The sequence below is a fragment of the Glandiceps talaboti genome, chromosome 3 (assembly GCF_964340395.1).
Source record: "Glandiceps talaboti chromosome 3, keGlaTala1.1, whole genome shotgun sequence".
In the NCBI taxonomy this organism is placed as follows: domain Eukaryota; kingdom Metazoa; phylum Hemichordata; class Enteropneusta; family Spengelidae; genus Glandiceps; species Glandiceps talaboti.
The window spans coordinates 30,654,441-30,677,608 of NC_135551.1; the positions used below are offsets into that span (position 1 = coordinate 30,654,441).

Consider the following 23,168-nt stretch of genomic DNA (forward strand, 5'->3'; position numbering starts at 1 on the left):
TTTTTTTTTCTATACCCATCACATAGTTCCTGGGTCCCCTGTGATCAGACTTGGTTTTAGACAGTGTTTGCTGGGTGGGTGTCAAAAAGAGAGTGTTTCCGTAAAATATGTAAGGTTATTTAAACTAATAACCTTTCTTGTGAATAGTTGATAACCACTCTCATTTTCCTTTGATTTGAAAATTTCAAGTAAAGGCCTAGTAATGCAGTTTCAAAAGTTGCCTTGACATAATATTATTTCAGGCAGATGTCAGTTAGTAAACTGAGTTAGAACTTGACATAGCAGGTTGTGGCAATCAATTTGTGCTGTTGAAAAGAAGTAGAATTGTCAACGTAGTTTCACATGCACGTGTAACTTGACATCATAGTTTATATATATGGTAATGTTTTCGTGAAACTGTGAAACCTCCAGAAAAAGGCGGGGGGGGGGGGGGGGGGGGGAGGTCTCTTAACAAGTACATTGCATCATGAGTTTGGCAAGAAACCTAGGGAAATGGTAATGAATACTTTAGACCAAATTGATAGACTGAATAATTCACCATTGTTGGCACTCCTGTTGGCACTCCTGTTAATGTTATTCATCTGTTAACCACAAGTGATTACAGGAGTGTTCATAACATTTAAGAACATCAGTCATGTAGCTTTTCTGTAATATATATTATATATGGATGCTGTTGTCCGAATTAAAGACTGTAATAATAATAATAATAATAAAACCAACGAATTCTGACAGTCTATAATGATTTTTATAGAATATACTATCATTCAATGAAAACTGTTCACAAGTTTCTTCAGATTTGTTTGAATCTTGTCAAATTATTGATATTTTAGAAATCTCAATCCATTAGAATATTGATGACAACAGCTGATATGTTTTTTTATTTTAGGCACAGTGTATATTATTCAACTTTGAGGTTACTATACTTCAAGGATAGTAAATTTCTCCCGAAATTTAGATTCTTTAAATTTATGGTTGTGAAAACTTATAATATTGAATTTTTACTTTACTCAGATGATGTATGTTACATGTACATGTGTTTATTTAATACAGCAAGTATTCTGTTAAAAGTAGAGAAGTACAGGTTAGTCTTGTAGTCATGGAAGACATCTTGTAGGCAAAGATTGTGAACAAGGAAAATATCAGATTTGAGGAACAAAATAACATTGATTGACAAATATACTCACATCACTGTAAAATAACACATTATGTCATAATAATATAACAAAATAATGGTATCAACTGATGTACTGTTTCCAATCTCTTTGTAGTTTTCATAACGCATTCAAAAAGCACTGGCTTCTGTTTATGGAATAACTAGCACTCTCCACAGTAGACAAATGATGTTGAATCAATGCTTGTTTGTTTTCTTAATATTTTAAATAATTCACAAACAACATGTGTATGCTGGGTGAAAGGGTGTGGTTGTTGCATAAATACGTCAGTAGATATAATTTAAAATTCATCATATCAAAAATATTTCAGTGAAACACCTCACAAACTGATCAAATTTGTTTCGCATACAATTTTACCGTAACAGAGATATATTGCAAATTAAGAATAATTAGAGAGATCTGGAAACAGTACATTAAGACAAGCACAGAGACTTCACAATCATGCTATCAGTACTTCAGGTAAGCCGAGATGAGAGCCAAGTCTCTGGGTTGAATACATTGAAGTATATCTTGACATAAATTGCAAAATCTCAACAAGTATAAAAACCAAATATAAAACTAACACCACTACTATACTAGTAATTGATGAACAACTACTACATCTACTTCTATCCCACAACCACAGGGACATCGAAATCTTGGTAAAAACATTGAATACCTTGTACAGGTGGTTGTTGTGTGTCTGTTGTATCAGCAGTAGGTTCATTGTCAGCAGCAGCAGCAGGGGCAGCTTTAAAAGTTATGAGTAATGAAGAATATTGAAAGTCAATGAATGAATATGCCATGCATTACCCCTTAGATCTGTAGCAAGTTGGTATCACCCAAGTATCATCTCTATTATGGGTGAACCAACATTACTGGAAATAGGGTGGAAAGCAGAGTACTCTTAACAGAGGAATGATTTGGACTGCAAGAATAATGGTTGGACTAGTCAATTTCAAATACAACTTTCCCTATTTTTTCTGATTTATGGAATGACCCCCCATTGTATAATATCTGGTGGACAAAACCATTTAGTATTCTGTAGGGATGATAATATAGTCTGTGAAAAGTACTCTGTTTTGTAAGAACACATAGAATGATGTGATACAAGATATTGACTGCAATGGTATGAAGTTGAATATATGGTAAACAAGTAATATAATACAAAGCTATGAAACATGCACATGAAAGTTGCCTTTATCCATAGTTGCTTCATTATGATGTACACAGATCTTACTTCATACAGTATGCAAATGAAAGTTGCTTCACTGATGGCGCTTGATATCACATGTATACAGATGTTACATCTTACAATATGCAAATGAATGTACCATTTAACTTGCATGGAAATTGCGATATGACATGTATACAGATGTTACGTCATACAATATGTAAATGAAGGTTACCTCATTAGTTCCTTTATATCATCAACATGTAATATACAGATGTTACTTTACAGAATGAAATTAAAGTTTCATATAATTTGCATATGATTTGCATATACTTTGCTTCTAAGCAGATGGTCAAATCTAGACACTCTACAAGCTATCATTTAATAGACACTATAAGTACTGATACCATACAGTCCTAGCCACACAATAACACTAATTTTACAACCTGCACACAGATTAGACGATAAAAAATATTCTAGACAGGTAGTAAAAAATTGATTTGATGTACCAGTCTGCAATGATTAGTAAAATCTACACACAAAGTCACACTGTTCTTAGTACAGCATTAGTTAAATTGCACACTAGATTGGCACAAAAATTATCTGTATATAGTAAAATATATCCAGTGTTGTCATTGGGTTATTACTACACAGGTTTTACCACAGTAGTCTATTGTGAAGTAGGGGGAATGGAGTGGGGGTTTGGTTTGGACTTTTCATCTTTTCAAGATAAATCAGTAAACTTTTAAAAAAAATTATCAAATAAGCAGTGTGCCCTCTAAACAAATTTGACGTCCCACTGACGCACACAATTTCTAGTGATGCACCAAAATTTGGTGTTCCCCTATCTCTTACTTCATGGTGGCTCACAAGAAATGCCTATTTTTCTCATTTTGACTCACAACAACAAAATTTGGCTATCAGTAGAGAGCACACTGCAAATGAGTTAATGAAAATGACATCATTACCAGTAACTGAATGAGGGTTGGTATATACACAATGTAGTTCATTACATTGATTTCAATATGTGATGAATTAGGGAAAGCTACTGTAGTTACTGAGCAGTAACTGATGAAGACTGTAACTTGTCAAATGGCGAACAGGTACACTAATCTTGTCTTTATCATAAGCTAGTATTTTAACCTTAAACAGTATTTTTAAATAACGCGGACACAGGTATGTGATTACATAATTATAGCGAGTAACATACAGGACAATATTAGTAAATCAAATATTACTCATTTTCAGATATTCCAAGTTTTAAAGTAAATTAGTACTGGATTCTCTATATTTGGCAGGCAGCATATGGCTGGAAAACTAAAAGGGAATGCTTTTTTTGAAAATGAAAAATAAAAAGAAGTAACAGCAGCCCTAGCATAATCGGGAATAGTTTGGAGCAAGCATAGCATTTTGAGATGTGAAATATGGAATATGCAGGACAAAGCAGTGCTTGCTAAGATTGGCTGTGTATTGGTGTTTGTGATTGAATTAATTTTTGGAAAAAAGTAAATTTAAATTCAAACACAAAAACTTTACAAAAGCATAAATTAAGCAGTGATTGTACTTTAATTAACTTTAAAAGTATGTATGACATATGGAATATAAAAAATTAACAAAAAGGTGGGATAAACTTTGGGTAAATTTGTGACATGCTGGTGGAGCACATTTGGCAAGTGATGGGATTTAGGAACACATGGTTAGGGTATACGGTATAACACTGCTGAGTGAGGTTAATTTTGACATGTCAGGAAGGGGAGGGGGGATTTAAACACTGCTGTGTGAGGTTAAGTTTGACATGTCAGCAAGGGGAGGGGAATTTAAACACTGCTGTATGGTTAATTTTTGACTTGCAGGTGTTGAGGGGAATTAAAACATTTGTTTAGTGTTAATTTGCCAACATGCTGGGTAGTGTTAATTGGGTTAATTAGGGCATTGGAACACTGCTGGGATTCCTACAGGAGGTGCTGAATTACCTTCTTTATCTGATATCTCTCCTTCACCTTCACCCTCACCCTCCTCTCTGCCTTCGCCTTGTAAAATAAAAACACCCAAGCAAGGAAATATGCATGCAGTTAATGTCACAATGAAAATAAAATGAAAAGCATGCTAATGGGGTAATTAGGATTAAGCAAGATATTGAAATCGGCCCATGCAATAAAAAAAACAAAACTGTACAACTCTACTGAGTATGGTTATCAGTATGGGTTTCTGCACTTTAAAGTTAGTTTTCATTATTTAAAAAAAAAAAAGACAAACAAAACATGTTGGGTTTCAACGAAACACTTAATTTATACATACAACACAAAAAAGTCATGGATTTCTATGCAAAGCTTGTCATGTATGAAATAAGAAATCCTTTGGATTATTATTCAGGTAATTGAGCCTTTGGTTTATAGATAGACACAAGTAAACTGAAGGCTCAGTTACTACAGTTGTACATATGTCAGGAGAATTAAGCAGTCACCGTATAATAAACAATATCTTGAATTAAATCTGACAATACAAACAAGTATGTCTGGAATATATCATGTGGTTATTTTGTGAAATAAGACAAAACCACTGAAAAGAATGGTCATTAATATACATCGTGACACAATTTGTATTTTATAAGTTATAATAGTCAACAATATTATCATTCACTGATCAGGGGGAAAAAGAATGTTACAGCATAAATTGATTTACTACATGACTGAAATAGTTTTAATACTTGATGTAAATCTTATTACACTGTGAAATACAAATTGAACATTTTAGACTTATGTTACTATAAATACTCATTATGATCATGTGCATTTTTTTTCTTGTAATGTGTGAAGTTTGTCTACCTATTGCTAAAGACATATATATACACAACAACAATATGATTGATACACTGTCACTGTACAAGTCAATCACATTATGATACAGAAATTGCACATTTTTAGATTTATGTTATGGTAGTGATTATGGCCCTACGTATGTTTATGTTCTTGTAATGTATAAAGCTTGCTACTGATTGCTAAATCTTGCTATAGTGGAAGTACACATGTACAAAACAATGACATGATACAGTAACACACATTATACAATGCTACGATTCAGATGGCAAACAGTGTAACATGATGATTAGACTTTTGATAATAAATGAATGAAAATGTATGAAACGCTGAAAGGAAATTACATTCATCTATGGTTACAATCAGCTGATCCACAACATTTCAATCATTTTTTCTTACCTTCACTCTCTTCACCTTCTTCTATCCTTCTACGACGACGTTCCTCTTCTTCAGCACGTCTCCTCTCCTCTTCTTCCTGTCGCTCTCTTTCAGCTTCAAGTCTACAAAAGTTTTGAATTTTTTAAATGAATATCAAACTTTAATAGTAAAACAGTACTGCATTGATCTTATGGGCAATTAGTCAGTCACAATATCTGAATGGCCAAGCATAAACCAACACTAATTCAATCTATTTATAAATAGGCCTTTCCGAAATTTGCCATGGTGGTACTCTACTTCCTGTCTGCATGTACCTTGTGGGTATGTATGGTATAGGTTACATAGTTAATCATAGAACACTGCTGATTTCCTTGATTTCTGAACAATACGCCTGATTTACACTTCTACAGAATACCAAGGGAAAAAGCTCTTAAGAAACGGTACTATGGGGTAATAATAACTCTAATTTGAGCGAGGGGGATGTATTCTCAATTTCCTGTTAGCACTCTGGAATGGCCTATTGATGGTAATGTAGCTGTCTTTGGGCATGCAGGCCAATGTTGGACTAGCATTAAAATGTTCATGCAGAGAACAGTTGTTTGGTAGAGTTATAGAAATAGTCAGTCCTGATGTAGACTGTAAGATACGTCGTGACGTTTCGCCCTCACCGGCCTCCTTTCCAGTGTTAGGGGTTGCCTGATGTTTGAGGGTGCCCCGTCACGGCGTACCTTACAGACTAGTCCTGATGAAAAGACTAATTTTATTTCATCCCTATGGTTTCACTTATAGTAGCAATTTAAGATTGAGGGGTTCAAACCTTGGGGTTTAAACCAAAGAGGAGTTATCTCTATATACTGTTTACACATTAAAACAATACAAGAAAAGAAATCATTGGTATGGTCGATTTCCTTTTATCAGTCAGAAAAAGACAACCTAACACAGACATTTGTTTATCAAAAAAAATATAGTGGCTATTAAAAATTGATATAATATATAATGCCTGGTAGTGGTTTGACATAAAGTTTTTAAAAAATGTGAAATTCTAAAATTTAGGGGAAAAAAGCTTTCACTCTGTTCTCTTCACTGTCAATATTGTTGGCATCACTTCACTTCAAAATGAAATGTTAAAAAATAGTTGCATATGTGTGTGTGTGTGTGCAAAGAAACACCCAAATTAGTATGCAAAAATGTGTAGCTGAGAAGAATAAATGCATTGTCAAGAATCACATTCATTTTAACAAACATTTGCAGCTTCTCTTTATAAATCACATCACACTAAAATTTGCAAAAAAAAATAAAAAAATAAAAAAATATATATATTATTATATATATCGATGGGAATGGCTGTTAATACCATTCATTCTGTCATACCTAAGTTAGAGGACCTCAAGAACTGAATGATCACATGTATATCACATGATCTACACTTAGCCAATCATGTATATCACATGATCTACACTTAGGCAACCATGTATATCACATGATCTACACTTAGACAATCATGTATGTCATATGATCTACACTCAGCCAATCATGTATGTCACATGACTTACTCTTGGCCAATCATGTATGTCACATGACTTCAGTCAAATTTGTAGTAATTCTCAGTTGTAAGATACGTCATGCCACTCTGCCCTCACGGGTGCAAAGGAGTTGACCGATGTACATGTATGAGGGTACCCCATGAAGGCGTACATATACCTTACAAACTATTTTCAGTATGATCCCCTAACTTATGGCATTTAGAACCATATCCTTGGTGCCGTTTGGAAACTGTTGCTGGAAAAAAATGGGACAGATTGGGCATGTGGGGAGGGGGTAGGTTAGGTATAGTGTTGTAGAACACACACAAACACTCAAATGGTTGACAGGTGGGTGGTACACACGACAAAATTACCTAGTATCTGGCATTTCACCATCTTGGAAATCGGTTGGGCTGTGTGGATGACAAAGTACAGACATTCACAAAAAACAGAAAGGTAAAAACAATATAACATGCAACATAACCAAGGAAATAAATAGAACACAGGTTTGTTGGTATTAAAAGATACTTTCTGACAGGATTCATATACATGCACATGAAGATGGACATGGACATGGGACAAACATGTAGAGATGGACACTCAAGTATACGGCATGTACATGTAGTGGGACAAACTCTAATCCTTGTCAGTTGTGGTAATCTCCCAATATATTGGAAGTAGACTAACACTTCTGTTCTCAAGTTCTCCAATACATGTTCTTTCATAGTAAAATGATTAAGATAAAAAAATCTTGTTTTTGTTAATTTTAGGGTGTCTATTTATGGAACTGTTTCATATCAATATAAATTTATTCAGTTTTGCTTCATGAGATAGGTCAAGATTATTCAAATTATTATGAATCTGTTTACTGATATTGAATTTACAAAGTTTATTTATCGCAACTACAAGGACAAAAAAAAATCAAATAGTGTTCCTGAAAAGAAGAATATATCAGAAAGTTGACAAGACAGTAGAGACAACTGACCTTGCTTCCTCCTCTCTTCTTGCTTTCTCTTTGGCTTCTTCTTCCAGTCTGATTTTAATTTTCTCATCAATCTCTGAACGGTTTAACTTGTACCAACGTTTGAGTAGGATGGTTCCACTCTCGCTTGTATCTCGTAAGCATATGATTTCATCCGGCATAAGTCCCCTGTCAATCATGACAGTCCACTGGTCTCTGGTACGAGGAAAGTTATCAAGAATCCATCCACCCCCACTGAAAGTAAAACGATCTTTTGTTTTAGTGTCTGGTCTCTGGCACAAGGAAAGTTATCAAGGATCCATCCACCCCCACTGAAAGTAAAATGATCTTTTGTTTTAGTGTCTGCTCTCTGGTACGAGGAAAGTTATCAAGAATCCATCCACCTCCACTGAGAGTAAAACGATCTTTTGTTTTAGTGTCTGGTCTCTGGCACAAGGAAAGTTATCAAGGATCCATCCACCCCCACTGAAAGTAAAACGATCTTTTGTTTTAGTGTCTGGTCTCTGGTACGAGGAAAGTTTTCAAGGATCCATCCACCCCCACTGAAAATAAAACAATCTATTGTATAGCGTCTGGCAGAAAAAGGATCAAAACATAGAAAGTTGAAAAGATTGATCCCAAAAAGTATGACAACTTAATACACAGACTTATTGGTGGAGATGAATGGTGAAGGATGTTGGCATACGTCATGTTTTCACAAATATGGCAAATTACAAATGTCTACTGGTGGAGCAGTGGAGGTTCACATACATGTTCTTACAAATGTGACAACTTACAAAGGTCTACTGGGGGGATGTATGATTTTGGGGGAGGGGTGATGGCCGGGTTCACACACATTATGTTCTTATAAGTATGACAACTTACACAGGTCCATCAGGATCATTTTTCTTCAATTCTTTTTGGACATCACTGATAGCTTCTTCTAGTGCATCAATATACTGTTCAGGACTGAGAGTGTATACTTGTTTTTCAGCATCTTTGACAGCAGCATCAACCAATGCCTTCACTTCAGGGTGGTTAGCATCAACAACTACTTCAGCCTTCTGGGCTGGTGGTGGGGGTGCTGCAGCTTCTGGTGCCGCATCCTCAGCTGTGGCTGCACTTTCATCTACTAAAACATGATATGATTCATGATTAGGTGAAATGAGTTATAGATACATGCAGCTGATGAAGGATATTGTTTTCTATCATGCATGAAATTACAGCTAAACCAGGGAGTGTTTGAAAGAAGACTGACTGTACATAACATATACATTTAATGATGACCACTGATCATTTGAAAAGTTGAGGCTGTTGTTTTTCTAATTTAGACAAGAGCACTTATACTGTTGAACACAACAGTTTTTTTTTACATGGATGTGACTGTCAGATCACTGAATAACCATACTTGGATATGTGACTGTTAGATGACTGAATAACCATACTTGGATATGTGACTGTTAGATGACTGAATAGCCATACTTGGATATGTGACTGTTAGATGACTGAATAGCCATACTTGGATATGTGACTGTTAGATGACTGAATAGCCATACTTGGATATGTGACTGTTAGATGACTGAATAACCATACTTGGATATGTGACTGTTAGATGACTGAATAGCACTACTTGGATATGTGACTGTTAGATGACTGAATAGCCATACTTGGATATGTGACTGTTAGATTGGACTGGACATGGCTCATTGCTAACATTTACATTCAATAATTAAAGCTTCATAACAAGAAGCCAATTTCAATCTTCGGAATAGTAATTGGTAAATCTGCATTTCAGATAACGAGTTCAGTTATCAACTTCCTTCCGTAACAATCATGCTGTGTTCAGCAGTTAAAGGGGTTGTTATCTATCAAGTAAAACAACAACATTGAGTTGCAAAATTATCAACTTTTGATTGTAATTGTATATGTTACATTTAGTCTTCTGGTGAATGTTGCCTGTTTTAGCTGTAACAAAAACATACAATATGCATGAACGATTTTGTGTGGAGATATATATTTAACACATTGGTGCTCCTATCATTTAGGTAGTTTTATAGCCTTGCTATCATATCATTTTTGTATATACATACAAGGCAACAAGAAATCAATTTTTGTGTCAAAATGTGCAAGGTCAAGACTTTTTACAATATTACTTACAAACATGTATTATTTCCGTGTATTCCTACCTTTTCCTTCCCCACCTTCTGTTGTCTCTGAAGTCTTTCCTTCTCCCTCACTGGTTTTATCTGAAAATTAAAATCATACTTTGTCAAAAAGTTATCACAGTACTGTGACAGTAGAAGTACAAATTATTAGTATATCCACAATCGCATATTCTAATATAACTAATAGCTGTGATTAAATTCACTTTTCACTTGTATTTATTCAGTTTTACTTTCAATCTTAGTTGAGAGATGGAATCACTTTATGCACTAAATGAACCAGTACCATTTTATAAGCCCATAATATAATGATTCTGTGATGTGATTGCTCTTGGAGGAATACAGCTATTACTTTGTAATTACTACTATGGATAACTAAATGTAAAAGAAGTCATGACAGAAAGTGAAATCCATAGACATAATTTGAAGTCCAATACTTTCATATGTTGAAGTTGACATACTCAGCCAATGTGGTAAGCTTAGGATGTCAACGGACATAAATAAACCACTCTGTTCACTGTTGTAACTGCCACTGCCTTGTGAGTGTACTTACTAATGAAAGTAACTTTTCAGGTCAACATATTCCAAATATAGTTTTAATTTAAGTGAGACTTTATTTGTCAGTTTTTTTAACAGTTTCCATGGTAGTTATTACCATGACGGAGAATTTTTGAGTAAGAATACCGTAAAATGTTGCATGTCAACTTTTAGATTCTAATTGTCTCACACATTGACAGATTAATAGTTAGTTAGCAAAAAGAAACAAATGTACAACCCAGTGCATATATGCTGTAGAAAGAGTGCTAGAAATTAAGAGTGAGTTATATGGTACACCTTACACCCCTGAAAACATGAAACATTGACAAATTACATTATTTACAGACATTAATATAAAAATGACACCAAAAGAAGACATTGACATAAATTAAAATGTTACATTACATGGAAATGTAGGTATTACAGACACCTTATTCACCCATATTAAAACTATACACAAATGTATTTTTAGATATGTGAAACTTTGAATGACACCACATAAGTGCTGATATTACAAGTGAACCTTTGATTACCAACATTTCAGTCAAAAGCCAATGAAACTTCTATCATGTTTTCAATTGTGATCTACCAGACCAGAAGATTTTGAAGAAAGAATTCACAGTAATTTTATATAAGAATAATTTAATCAGGTTTTTTATATAAATATTTTCAATGGAGTAAAAAACATTATATACTCACTTTGTGTCACTATAAATTTTGATTTTTATACATTGATTTATATGAACATATTAATCCTGTTTTGTTTAACTTGTATTTTTTTGGGTACAAACAAATTCTCTCCTAGTTGAGATAAGATTGATGCACTGATTCATTAATTAATCAATCAATGACCTAAATAATTATCCAGAATATAGATTTAAAACATAAACTTTGACTGAGAAATGTTTGGTAACCAAGGGTTTCCTGGCTTGTCATTTCATTGGCTGCAAAGAAAATATGCAAATGCTGAAGAATTACTCATTAACATATTTTACAGGACAGGTTTCACAATAGAAAGACATGAGTTGAAAATTTTAACATGACTGAAAGAAAGTATACATGTAACTTAGCAACATTACATTTAAAACATTACAAAATATATTCTTACAAACAAAAATATATAAATAAATTCATACAATTTCAAGACAGGCACTTGGAGCTAGAGATTACAATATGCATATATGCAATATTCAATGCTCTTTTAAAGTTATGTAGCATATTTAAGAGAGGAGAAATATTTTATAATTGTGAAGACACTACTGCATCTATGCAGTGCTTCATATGCATCTACGTATGTTTCCTAAGTGATGTGTCTTATTCTTAGTAAAGCTGGCATGCTGATATTTGTTGTATTGTAGGATACTGCACATTATATTCACGGTTATAATATAAGTTGTGTTTTTTACTCAGTATACAATGTTATTACACAAGGTACATTAATGTATGAAGTTCTCTGTCTTTAAAGCATTACATGTTAATGATATATTTTGGATTCTAGTGTGTATGTACAGCTAACAAAGCATATTCAAGCAGTGAAAAGTAGCCTGCGTGTGCGTGTGTGTGTGTGTGTGTGTGTGTGTGTGTGTTTGTGTATGTGTGTGTGTGTGTGTGTGTATATGTGTATGTGCGTGCGTGTGTGTGTGTGTGTGTGTGTGTGTGTGTGTGCATGCATGCATGCATGTGTGCATCCATGTGGTTTTTTGGGATGGGGGATTTGAGGGTAGGGGATGGAGTGATATTAATCGCCGTTTTACATAACAGTATATATGCCTGAATGCTAAAGTGATTTTAAGACATTAATGTCAGATGTGACTACAACTTAACAATTGTAATACATATGACGCGATTAGCTTTGCTTTTACATGATAATTCTTATATACTAAGACAAAAGGAGTAACAGGTGTTATTCAGACCGATAAAGGTCAGGGTTTCTAAGCTTATACATGTACTGAGAATGTTGGTGGGATTTGACGTGACGTACAGTTAATATTCTTCAGCACACATAGAAGTTTTATGTAATCTACTACTGATGTTGATAACATGGAATTGACAATAAAAGACTGAGACAATTTATAGGTGAGTTGTTACAGAAGACATATTGCACAGCAGCAACATACAGAATAGTGATGTACAAGTGTGGCTAGGGTATTGGGACAAAGATTTGCAGCAAACAATTACAACTTTTACAATTGCAGCAAGAACACAATAAGAACAACCAGCTTTTGAAAAGTGTTGGGATGCAAAGGTCAAAGGTTAGACACAGCAAGGAAAACCAGCAACTAGAAGGCTGTATATAAGTATCCACGATCCACTGCAGTAAGATCAAAACAGTGCAGCATTTTTCCTCAGTTGATAGTATACCTTCATCTTCTGTTTTTTCTGGTTCAGTTTCTGCTTCAGTGTTTTCAATATCAGTTTTTTCTGTCTCACTTTCTGTTTGATCAGGTTTCTCCTGATCAGTTTCAGTTTGATCAGTTTTGTCGCCTGTGGCCGAAACCTCTCCCTGATCAGTTTCCTCAATGTCAGTAGTTTCCCTGCCTGTTTGCTCATCTAGATATACACCAAAGCATGCAATGATACAAGTATATACACATTGTAGGTGATGATGGAAAACATGCAGCAACATAGTATACATTGACTAACAATACAGTAAGCATGTGTACTGACAAATTAGCAAATGACACCTTATCAATTATTACCAACATGCAACAATTAGTACGATACATCTCAACATTAATTGTTCATTTTATTATTAGGCTAAGCATTCCCAAATTAAAATAATTAACACCATTGTTCATTTCAGTTATAGAATTATTAAAAATAACATGCTCCCTCTTCCCAATTATTACTGCAATGGATTAATATTGTAAAGCTGCAAATATATGAGTATGTGTAAAGTAATGAAATAATTTTTGGGGGATTCTATTAAACAAAACATATACCTGGTACTCTGACGGTAGCATATACTGGCACACTGTTTGGGGGATTTTAATTACCTGATACTCTGATGGTAGCATACTGGCACACTGTTTGGGGGATTTTAATTACCTGATACTCTGATGGTAGCATATACTGGTATAACTTTTGGGGGATTCTAACACAACATATACCTGGTACTCTGATAGTAGCATACTGGCACACCGTTTGGGGTTCTAACACAATGTACTAGGGTCATGCATACTTCCAAAGAGCACAAATTTGCAACAAGCAACACTTAGAAAATACTGTCTTCAGTGATCCTTAATAATCATAGATCACTGAGTATCTCCAACTAAGTCTTGTATTTGTTGTTTTAACAGCATTGAAAGTCTTTTCCACTTTGGAAATGTGTGCATGTATGTGATTGTACATGAGACGGACATCTCTTGACTTTGTTAATTGCTAAATGTGTCACTTCCATCTTTTATGTTTCAGCTGCCAGTCAAGTACTATCCACACTACAGGATGGTGGCATTCCTCTATTTTGAGAGGAACTGTCAGAGAAGGCTCACCATATGTTGTTTATACCTAAATATTGTAAGCTACCATAGATTCACTTTAGCTTTTCTTGTAATGCAGACCTATGGGAAGGTAGTTATGTTTGCTCATATCATGACCTGAAATGTATGTTACAGACAAGTTAGTCTAATTAACACTCTTGTGATACACACTTTAACAAACTGACTAACTACATTATATACTTGTCAACTACACGTGACATCTTTCCTAGCCTGGCTAACTCCCTTTGCTGTGAACCTACAGGTAGTAAAAAAACTATTACTCAATGTCTAAATTGTGCTGTGGTGCATGTATACCTTCTGTTTTGCCTTCTTGTTCTGCCTCTGTATCATGTGCGGCCTCCTCCATATCTGAACCTGTAAACAATACATGACATTGAAATGGTGCTGTGATTGGTTGATAGCATGTCATGTGATGGAATGTGAAATGTACAATGTTAACATGCAATAGTGTGTTGAAATCAAGCATCATGCATTGACCTTTGACCTCTAACAATTTATATTACTTTCTAGAGTCAAAACTCTAAATGTGGTGATCTAAAAACTGTTTAGGGCTTGTTTGTATTATTAACGACTTTCCATATTTTAGATACTCACAAAAGAAATATAAGAGTTGGCTTATTTTGATACTTTGTCATATCTGTACCTCCAAATATAACATTTTTATCAACAAATATAACAATTACATGTTTTAGAATATTGTTTTCTGAAATATTTATACCTATTTCTAACTTATGATTTTCAAATAAATTTTTTTTTTTTAATTATTAAAAGATACATCTTACATGTATGTACTGGATTTTATGACCTTGTTTTACATATATCTATATTTTCAATACATTTTCATTTATCTTGTTAAAACATTTTTTTGGAAATAAATCTATGACATAACACGAGGTACATTTTGTATATCATACACTTTGCATATGAAATAAATTAGTTGATATATACTATGCTGTGATTTGTAATATTTACATATTTATTTCACATCTATGTTCATATTTATGTAATGAAACAATCACCAAGCATATTGCATTTTGTTTGTCACAAGCCAAGCATTCCAAGAAACATCATTAGTTTAAAGCAAAAAGCATTTAAGTTTACATTGTTTATCAAACTCACGAAACACCTTATATGAAAACTTTTCATTTTGCCAATTACTTTAAATTTGTAATTTTCTTTATATATCAAACTTAAAAGTAGCAATGACACATATCAAAGTACCTGTGAAATTGTACATATTGCTTCTTTAAGAAAAACAATTTCACAGATACTTTAATACGAATATAATTTATCATGATTTTATTTTTTTTTATCAGAACACTGACTGAATGTGTTCTGGATGAACAAAAGCCAGCGATGGAAATGAAGACATGATGCATGCAGCAAGGGAATTGGAATGGTCAACACTTGAAATGATATCCTGCATTTATAAAACACTCTCACTGCGTGCAATATCTAATAGATTCCTTTACAGAAATTGATGGATCACACGTTTATATATTTGTTTTGTCAACACATAGATGCATAAATATGATGTGTGGGTGTCTTACCACTGTCTGATGTGTCTGGGTTTAACAGGAAACAAAAATAAAATACAAACAAGACAAAAATCAACATTGAATCAAGGGGATACAGGGAGAGTTTGCTCTTTACTGAAACTCAAACCTCATTTTGAACTGTACAAGTATGTACATTATACCCTTATATATACTAATGTCAAAATCTACAACCCCCTATTTATAGCCACACTTTGTAATCTTCCCACAGATTTGAATGGGTGGCTCATCTCAATTGTACGACAAAGAGGGGTGTGAGATAAGTAGAGACTACAAAGCAGAGGTCTAAAAAATTGGTGTCTTTATATTGGAATAATATGAACCTATTTCAAATCTGGCTGTGTGCACATGAAGCCCATTGACATTAGCAATAGGTGTGGTAAAGTGTGCTACCATGCTTCTTTCTGTTCGTGGTTTACGCAAAAATGTGCATAATAGACGCAACAAAATAATAATTTACGAAGTTTGGAGTAGGTAATGCGTCCACTGTATGCAACGAAAATATGAAATATTTATCACCAATCCATATAACACACAGGTACAAAACGTAACAGAAACACTGCTGATAATGTAAACATTCTATGGGCTTCATATGGCATGATGTGCAATATAATTGATCTATATAACTGGATAAAGTCATTCAGTAATTTTAATAAGTAAAATTGTGTTTTTTGCAGTGTGCCCTCTAAGCCAATTTGATGTGCCACTACGTACACAATATCTAGTGACGCACCAAAATTTAGTGTTCCCCTATCTCTTACTATGTGTTGACTCACAAGGAATCCTAGTTAAATCATTTGACTTACAACAACAAAATTTGGCTATCATTAGAGGGCACAATGATTTGTTCCCATTTTTGAAAATTTTGTGACTGATATCAAGTATGACATACACTCATTGGGTGTAATGTGAGGTTGAAGTTTCAGTTAGCAATACAACTAAAAGTTATGAGCAACATGGTTTACAATACTAGGCAAACTAATAGTTGAATTAAAACAGACAAAATATACACATTAGGGCTGACAACATCTTTATCAAAACATACCATCTTACCAAAAAGGAAAAAACAGTGACGAGGAAGAGAAGAAAATTGTAAGAATTAAAACAGTTGAACGAGTCAGAAAACAGTTTGTGAGTATGAGTAAATCTGAGTAAATAGAGCATTAAAATTCGTTATACCATTTACACACTACACATATATGTATATGTAAGGTTTTGTACAAGAATGACATTAATATTCTACAATTACAGAGTTGCTGAGACAGAAATAAAGACATCACATATCTTTGGTTTAAGAACAAATATAGCATTCAACTAGTAAACAATAGTTATGTGTGATGTGTAGAACAGAGAATAGAATAGAATAGAACAGAACAGAACATAACAGAATAGATTAGAATAGAATAAAATAGAATAGAATACAGCACAATAATTGATGTGATATTATCATTATATTTTGTGTCCATTTTCAAAACTATGACAAAAAATAACATCCAAAAAACTTTGTCCTGAAAATGAAATGTTAGTAAGACTGTAAATACATAATAGTGAGTCTTACTTTCTTCTCGTTCTTTTAACTTGGTTTGTACATTGATAATGGCAGTCTCTAAGGCTTCCTCTCTGGCTAACTGCACTTGTTTCTCTTTGTGTGCTTCCATTCTTGATTTGATCAACTCATCCATGTTTAAAACCTGTATGAAGAGATGACAAATACAATGTTGTGAAAGTTTATTAAAAAAAACAAGATATGGTGATTCTGAATGTAAACAAAGTTGGCTTAGTGACGAGACGACCAATACGATGTTGTGAAAGTTTATAAAAAACAAACAAGATATGGTGATTCTGAGTGTAAACAAAGTTGGCTTAGTAAGCTTCAAATCAAACAATGTGCTGTGAGATACTGTTACATGAGAAGAACCTAAAGCGTCAAAGTACTGATCAAACGTTTGTTCCAAACACAATCTTGAAAATCATCCCTGAAATTATCTACTGCACGTTACAGTCTTAACTCTTTCTCAAAAGAATGACCCACTATTCAGAAAGAAGTGTGCAGTTGAAAATTTCAGGTACAATTTTGAAGTTTGTGTTTGTGTCTGCAACAAAAAAGTCCAATTTGAAACAATGGTTTCCCAAAACAGATGAATTTTGGTTTGAACCTGTTGATAGCAATTTTGCCAAAGTATAGAGCATACTGATAAATCACTTATCTAGCACCATAACATTATCTGTATCTCCACATGGGTGCGATATTTTACAAAAAGTTGATTTATTGATAAAACTGACCTTAGCTCCATACTTCTGTGCAATCAAATGACAAAGAGTTGTTTTGCCAGCTAATGGTGGACCTGTTACACACAGTTTACAAGGTGGTCTTGGTTGTGGTGCTATCAAGAATGGTCTGGGGTTCTTTAGGAAACACTCCATGGCTTCTTCACTGGACAACACATATATCTTGTCAAGAAAGCTGGAAACAGACATAAAATATATAAATTACACAACTATCCTAAAGTGAGAGCATACCCAAATAATCACCTCTAGGTACAATCTACGAATTACTGACAGACAAGAATAAAGTTATGATATTAAGTTTTCTAACCAAACACAATACAAGCCTTCATCACATACAAGGCAGGAAATGAGAGGAATTACTTTATCATAACCCTTCCTGCTTTGCTGACAAAATATGAATATGATTTCAATGATTCTGCACAAACTTGTTTTGTTTTTGTGTTATACAAAAGAATAAAAATTGGTATGTTTGTTTTAAGCAGTGTGTTGTATGGTTTTGATATTACTCAGACCGAGGGTCCATAATAAAAACTGAATAACAATAATATTCAATGATAATAATAACATATTGATTCCAACATACCTCACAGCAAACTCTGGTTTTCCCATAACAACGTTACCACGCTGTAATTCAACAGGACAAGCCCTGGCCCACCTGCCACGTCTCCATCGGTAACGTGGAGCAACCATCTCATTTCCAGCTAAAGTTCTCATCAATTCATCAGTTTCAAGATCTTCTGGAATTTCCTCTCCATCAGGATCATGGAGACGGATGGGAACTGCTGCACGACGTAATGTAAAAGTATTCAGTTTTGTCTGCAGGTCTTTAAAAACCTGATTAGCATTCTTGTTTGAATCAATTTCTATCACATATTGTTGGTCATGGTCAGCCATATAGTCCTGAAATAAAAAGTCATTGTAAAGTTAATTTTCAAGCTTGAAATGTCAGCTGTGATTTTTCTACTTATATGTCTTGTTTCTGGATTTTGGTATAAGCAGTGGGCTATTATAAGCTCAACAAAGGGAACATCTTGGTGAGTGATAACTAAAGTGTCCAAATCGTAATAATATGGTAGTGACAGATACTCAACTAAATTATTGTTCCCTTGTCTTAACATAGTGAAATATTTGAAAAAAAGTATAGTAAGTTTACTAATAACTACCACATGTATCCATCAGTACCAGTACTTTACATTTTAAAATGTACCTCTCTTCCGTATCAATATCCAGCAAACAAATAAAGTGAACTTCACTTACTTCCAATACTCTCAGCATCATATCTTTGTATGTCTGTATGTTTTCATCCACTTGCTGTGGAAGGTCCTCTGGTCTTTTCACCAGTCTTTCAATGATTTCAAAACCAACTTCAACTGTTTCTTCTTCTCCCTGTTCACAAGTTAAAAGAACATATAGACTAACAACTGCAAATCTTCAACCCCTCTAAATTACAAATGGTTACTCCCATCAATTGAAACTGGAACACACCATTATTTTAGGTTGGTAAATCATGCTATGTTTATTTTTCAGTGTAAAACATCATGCATTTGTACATGCTCATCCTCAAATTTCAAAATGCCATGGTAAATGTTGGCCAGTCAAATTTCAATAGAAACATTGCATCAATTAGAGTTCTCATGCACATGACAATTGCATCAAAGTACATGGGGGGGGGGGGGGGGGGGGGGGGGGTCAAAGAAAGATTTGCGAAGGAAGTTTCAGATTATTATTTTTTATCATAGAAAGACCAAATATACAGCTGAGATTCAAGTTTAAAATTGGATTACTATATTTGTAACTTTACAAAAATGAAGAAAAGTTTATTTGTAATTTCTCATAAGTTACGGTTTGATATTTTGTTCTAATTGAAAGTTATTTTTATTTTCAAACTGTGGCTAGTATAAGTGAAAGGATGGACTGAGGTGAAAACATCAGACAGAGTTGCCTATTGGCAAGTTCAACAGACAGAAGCCCATTTGAAAGACATGCATTGCAAGGAAAAAGAATAATGATGTGACCACCAGAAGGACTTCCTCCTGATAGGCCAGGAGTTGCCGTTTCTTAGTGTTAGCCATTTCAAGCTGCATCTGATACACCATTTCTCGTCGTATCCTTTCTTGCATTTCAAAAGCTTGACGCATCATTCGCTGCATGTTTGAGAAAGTTTATTGACTAGAAAGTTAGTGAAATAAGCAGTCATAGTAATAGAAAGTGAAGAAACAGAACAGCACTGCATACACATTATGGGGGCAAGGAATGACAAGTGTCATGCTATTGGTTGACAACCCTATTTCAATGGACTCTCGACCAATTATAGATTACTTCACAACAATACTAGCCTACAAGGCTTGGGAGAAATTGAAAATATGTTAGAACATAGCGTCATGTTTGTCAGTACTGGTAGGGTACTGAAGTGGACGATAACATACATCAAACATTCACGTTTTCTAACAATGACATATATGTTGACAACAGATGCATTGTACCATAGTATGCACGTCTACATGTCTGTATTGAATCCATATCAAAATATGAACACAATGATATATTTAATTTTTGTGCACTTATCCCCCAAATAATTTCATATATACAAATTTTGTTCATTAAATTTATGACATTATTTCAATTGCTTCCTTGTAATGTATGTTCTAAATATAATGATGGGAATTCTTCAACTTACAATGGAGGGAAGTCTGTTATGTGTAACATTTCCTAAATAGTAAGTGCATGCTTAGTTTTGGAGACCTACATAAAATGCTTGAAGTGTACATGTAGATTTTACCAACTAAGATTCAACCTACAACAAGCATCATCATTACATATATACATATACGTATACATATACATATATAATCCCTATTCAATAACAGAGTGATACCTTACAGGATGATTTTGTCACTAGTAAACAGAAAGAATTAAAAAAAAAATCAATTTTATTATTTTAACCCTACCTCCTCTTCTCCCATTTCTTCCTCTCCTTCTTCCTCTTCTTCCATCTCTTCTTCTTCCTCTCCTTCCTCTTTTTCCGGTTCTGGTTCCGGTTTTTCCGGGTCCCATTGATCCTTGACGTACATTTCATTTGTTAAAGGATCAACACGTTGTCCTGTTCTCCTGTAGTGTAGGTCTGAATCAGGAACCTGATAGTCAAAGATAACATTATAAACAACAATAAGACTAGGAAGTAATATCATCACATAGTGTGCATTGCATTCAGAAATGAAATTTACCTAACATCATCACTGTACACTGCATTCAGAAATGAAATTTACCTAACATCATCACTGTACACTGCATTCAGAAATGAAATTTACCTAACATCATCACTGTACACTGCATTCAGAAATGAAATTTACCTAACATCACCACACAGTGTGCATTGCATTCAGAAATGAAATTTACCTAACATCATCACACAGTGTGCACTGCATTCAGAAATGAAATTTACTCTATTTGTTTTGACTTCACTATCCCTTTAGTTCATAGTAGTCGACACAGCATCATACTCATTTTTGAACACATTCACCGTTTTTGCATTAACAATATTCAGTGGTAGACTGTTCCATGTATTTACAATTCTTGATGTAAAAAAGTATTTCCTGCTATCAAGTCTACATAATATATATCTTGAGTTCTTCTTTGCTCTAAAGTAGTTTGTCCAAATGAAATCTCTGTTCATATGCTCAATTGCGTAACTCACAAACAATATTGGTAGCTTGAAGTTACACCCTTCTCTAATAATGAAATGTCTTTCTGTAGCCATGGTGACCAGGCTTAATAGCATACACTAGTCTAGGATATACCAGTTGTTTGTATAAAATGTGTCAAAACCAAAGAAGTGGCATCAATGAAAGTGACCAAAAGAAAGATCATCAAAAACACAATAAAATTGCTTATTAAACTACCTTAAGATTGACAATGAAGTCTGGTTTGTGTTTCCAATTCTTAACAAGTTCAAGTTGATCCACCACTCGCATGTACTCCTCACTAAGAGATGGAAAACCATCTAAAACATATCCTGCAATACCAAAAAAATATGACTGGTAAACTACAAATGACAACACAATACTAAAAAAAACAACAGATTTTTAAATGCTATTCTCAATCTGCTTCTTTCATTTGAAACAAGAAATTCAGTACTGTACAGACACTATATCATAAGGGTTCAAAAATGTTTACTACCACAAACACTCCCTAAAATGTTTTTAACACCATCAATTTAAATTAAAAACACTATCTTACAAGAACAGGAATTATCCTCAGTAGTAGTACTTCCCCAAATCAAATTACATACATGCTTTCTACTTAGCAATTCAAAATATACTCTCCTTCAAGCTAATAATACTAATGTAACAAATGTATAGAAAAATCTAAAAATCTATAAGTTACCATGGTGAGCAACTTCTTGTGAATTTATCTTGTCTTCTATCATTTTAGCAACCATTTCTTCCGGCAGGGCTTCCCCTCTTAGAAGTATCTCAGAAGCCTTGTTGCCAATTTCTGTTTGAAGTTCCATGTTTTGATGGATAAGTTCAGTAGGACTGACAAGTTGACAGCGCCAGTTCTGGGCTAGTTTTTTGGCCAGTGTTGTTTTACCAACTCCTGGTTTACCGACCACAACAAAGCAGGTTGGTTTGGAATGTAAAAATCTTAGTTCACTCTGTAAAACAAAGAAAAAATGATAATAGTCAAAGATGTTATCTAGAGAAAGTTACAGTTATCATAGAATTTACATGTAGGTATAGTACTAGTAGTAAAAATACAGTGGAAAGTTGTAAGGTATCAATATTCTCTTCACCTAAAATCCATATTCCTGCTTTCCTAACTTTTGATTTGAATTGACAGTGTTTCAGAATTCACTACAAAAACAACACTCGATTGTAGAGTTTGATTGTATAGATATAGTAAGGTATGCTAATTGTCTAACTTATAATGCAGAAAAGCTGATATTTCAGACCTAAATTAACCCTTCATCTTTATGAGATGACTTATTCCTCTGTTTAAGTTGATGCATCACAAAATAGATGAACACTTGTAAACAAGCAATCTAGCAATATGGATTAGGTCATACATATTGGCAAACTATTTTGTCACTGTTAACCATTGAAGGCAAGGTCTACTATGTTT

At 34.0% G+C, this 23,168-nt stretch overlaps 1 protein-coding gene across 2 annotated transcripts in view; it reads right to left on the reverse strand.

The window, feature by feature from the left end:
* The window catches only part of LOC144433396 (adenylate kinase 9-like), a 45,879-nt gene that overhangs the window by 21,083 nt on the left and 1,628 nt on the right, over window positions 1-23,168 (reverse strand). Inside the window, exons 3-17 of one of the 2 annotated variants that reach the window (XM_078121698.1) lie at window positions 22,431-22,701; window positions 21,947-22,059; window positions 20,996-21,181; window positions 19,305-19,433; window positions 18,631-18,947; window positions 18,042-18,222; window positions 17,317-17,449; window positions 15,753-15,767; window positions 14,497-14,556; window positions 13,064-13,252; window positions 10,190-10,249; window positions 8,889-9,135; window positions 8,028-8,258; window positions 5,541-5,641; window positions 1,831-1,902 (exon numbers count right to left, since the gene is read on the reverse strand). In XM_078121698.1, coding sequence (XP_077977824.1) covers window positions 1,831-1,902; window positions 5,541-5,641; window positions 8,028-8,258; window positions 8,889-9,135; window positions 10,190-10,249; window positions 13,064-13,252; window positions 14,497-14,556; window positions 15,753-15,767; window positions 17,317-17,449; window positions 18,042-18,222; window positions 18,631-18,947; window positions 19,305-19,433; window positions 20,996-21,181; window positions 21,947-22,059; window positions 22,431-22,701 — 2,305 coding nt within the window. The remainder of the gene's footprint in view (window positions 1-1,830; window positions 1,903-5,540; window positions 5,642-8,027; window positions 8,259-8,888; window positions 9,136-10,189; window positions 10,250-13,063; window positions 13,253-14,496; window positions 14,557-15,752; window positions 15,768-17,316; window positions 17,450-18,041; window positions 18,223-18,630; window positions 18,948-19,304; window positions 19,434-20,995; window positions 21,182-21,946; window positions 22,060-22,430; window positions 22,702-23,168) is intronic. The other variant, XM_078121699.1, reaches the window with a different exon arrangement.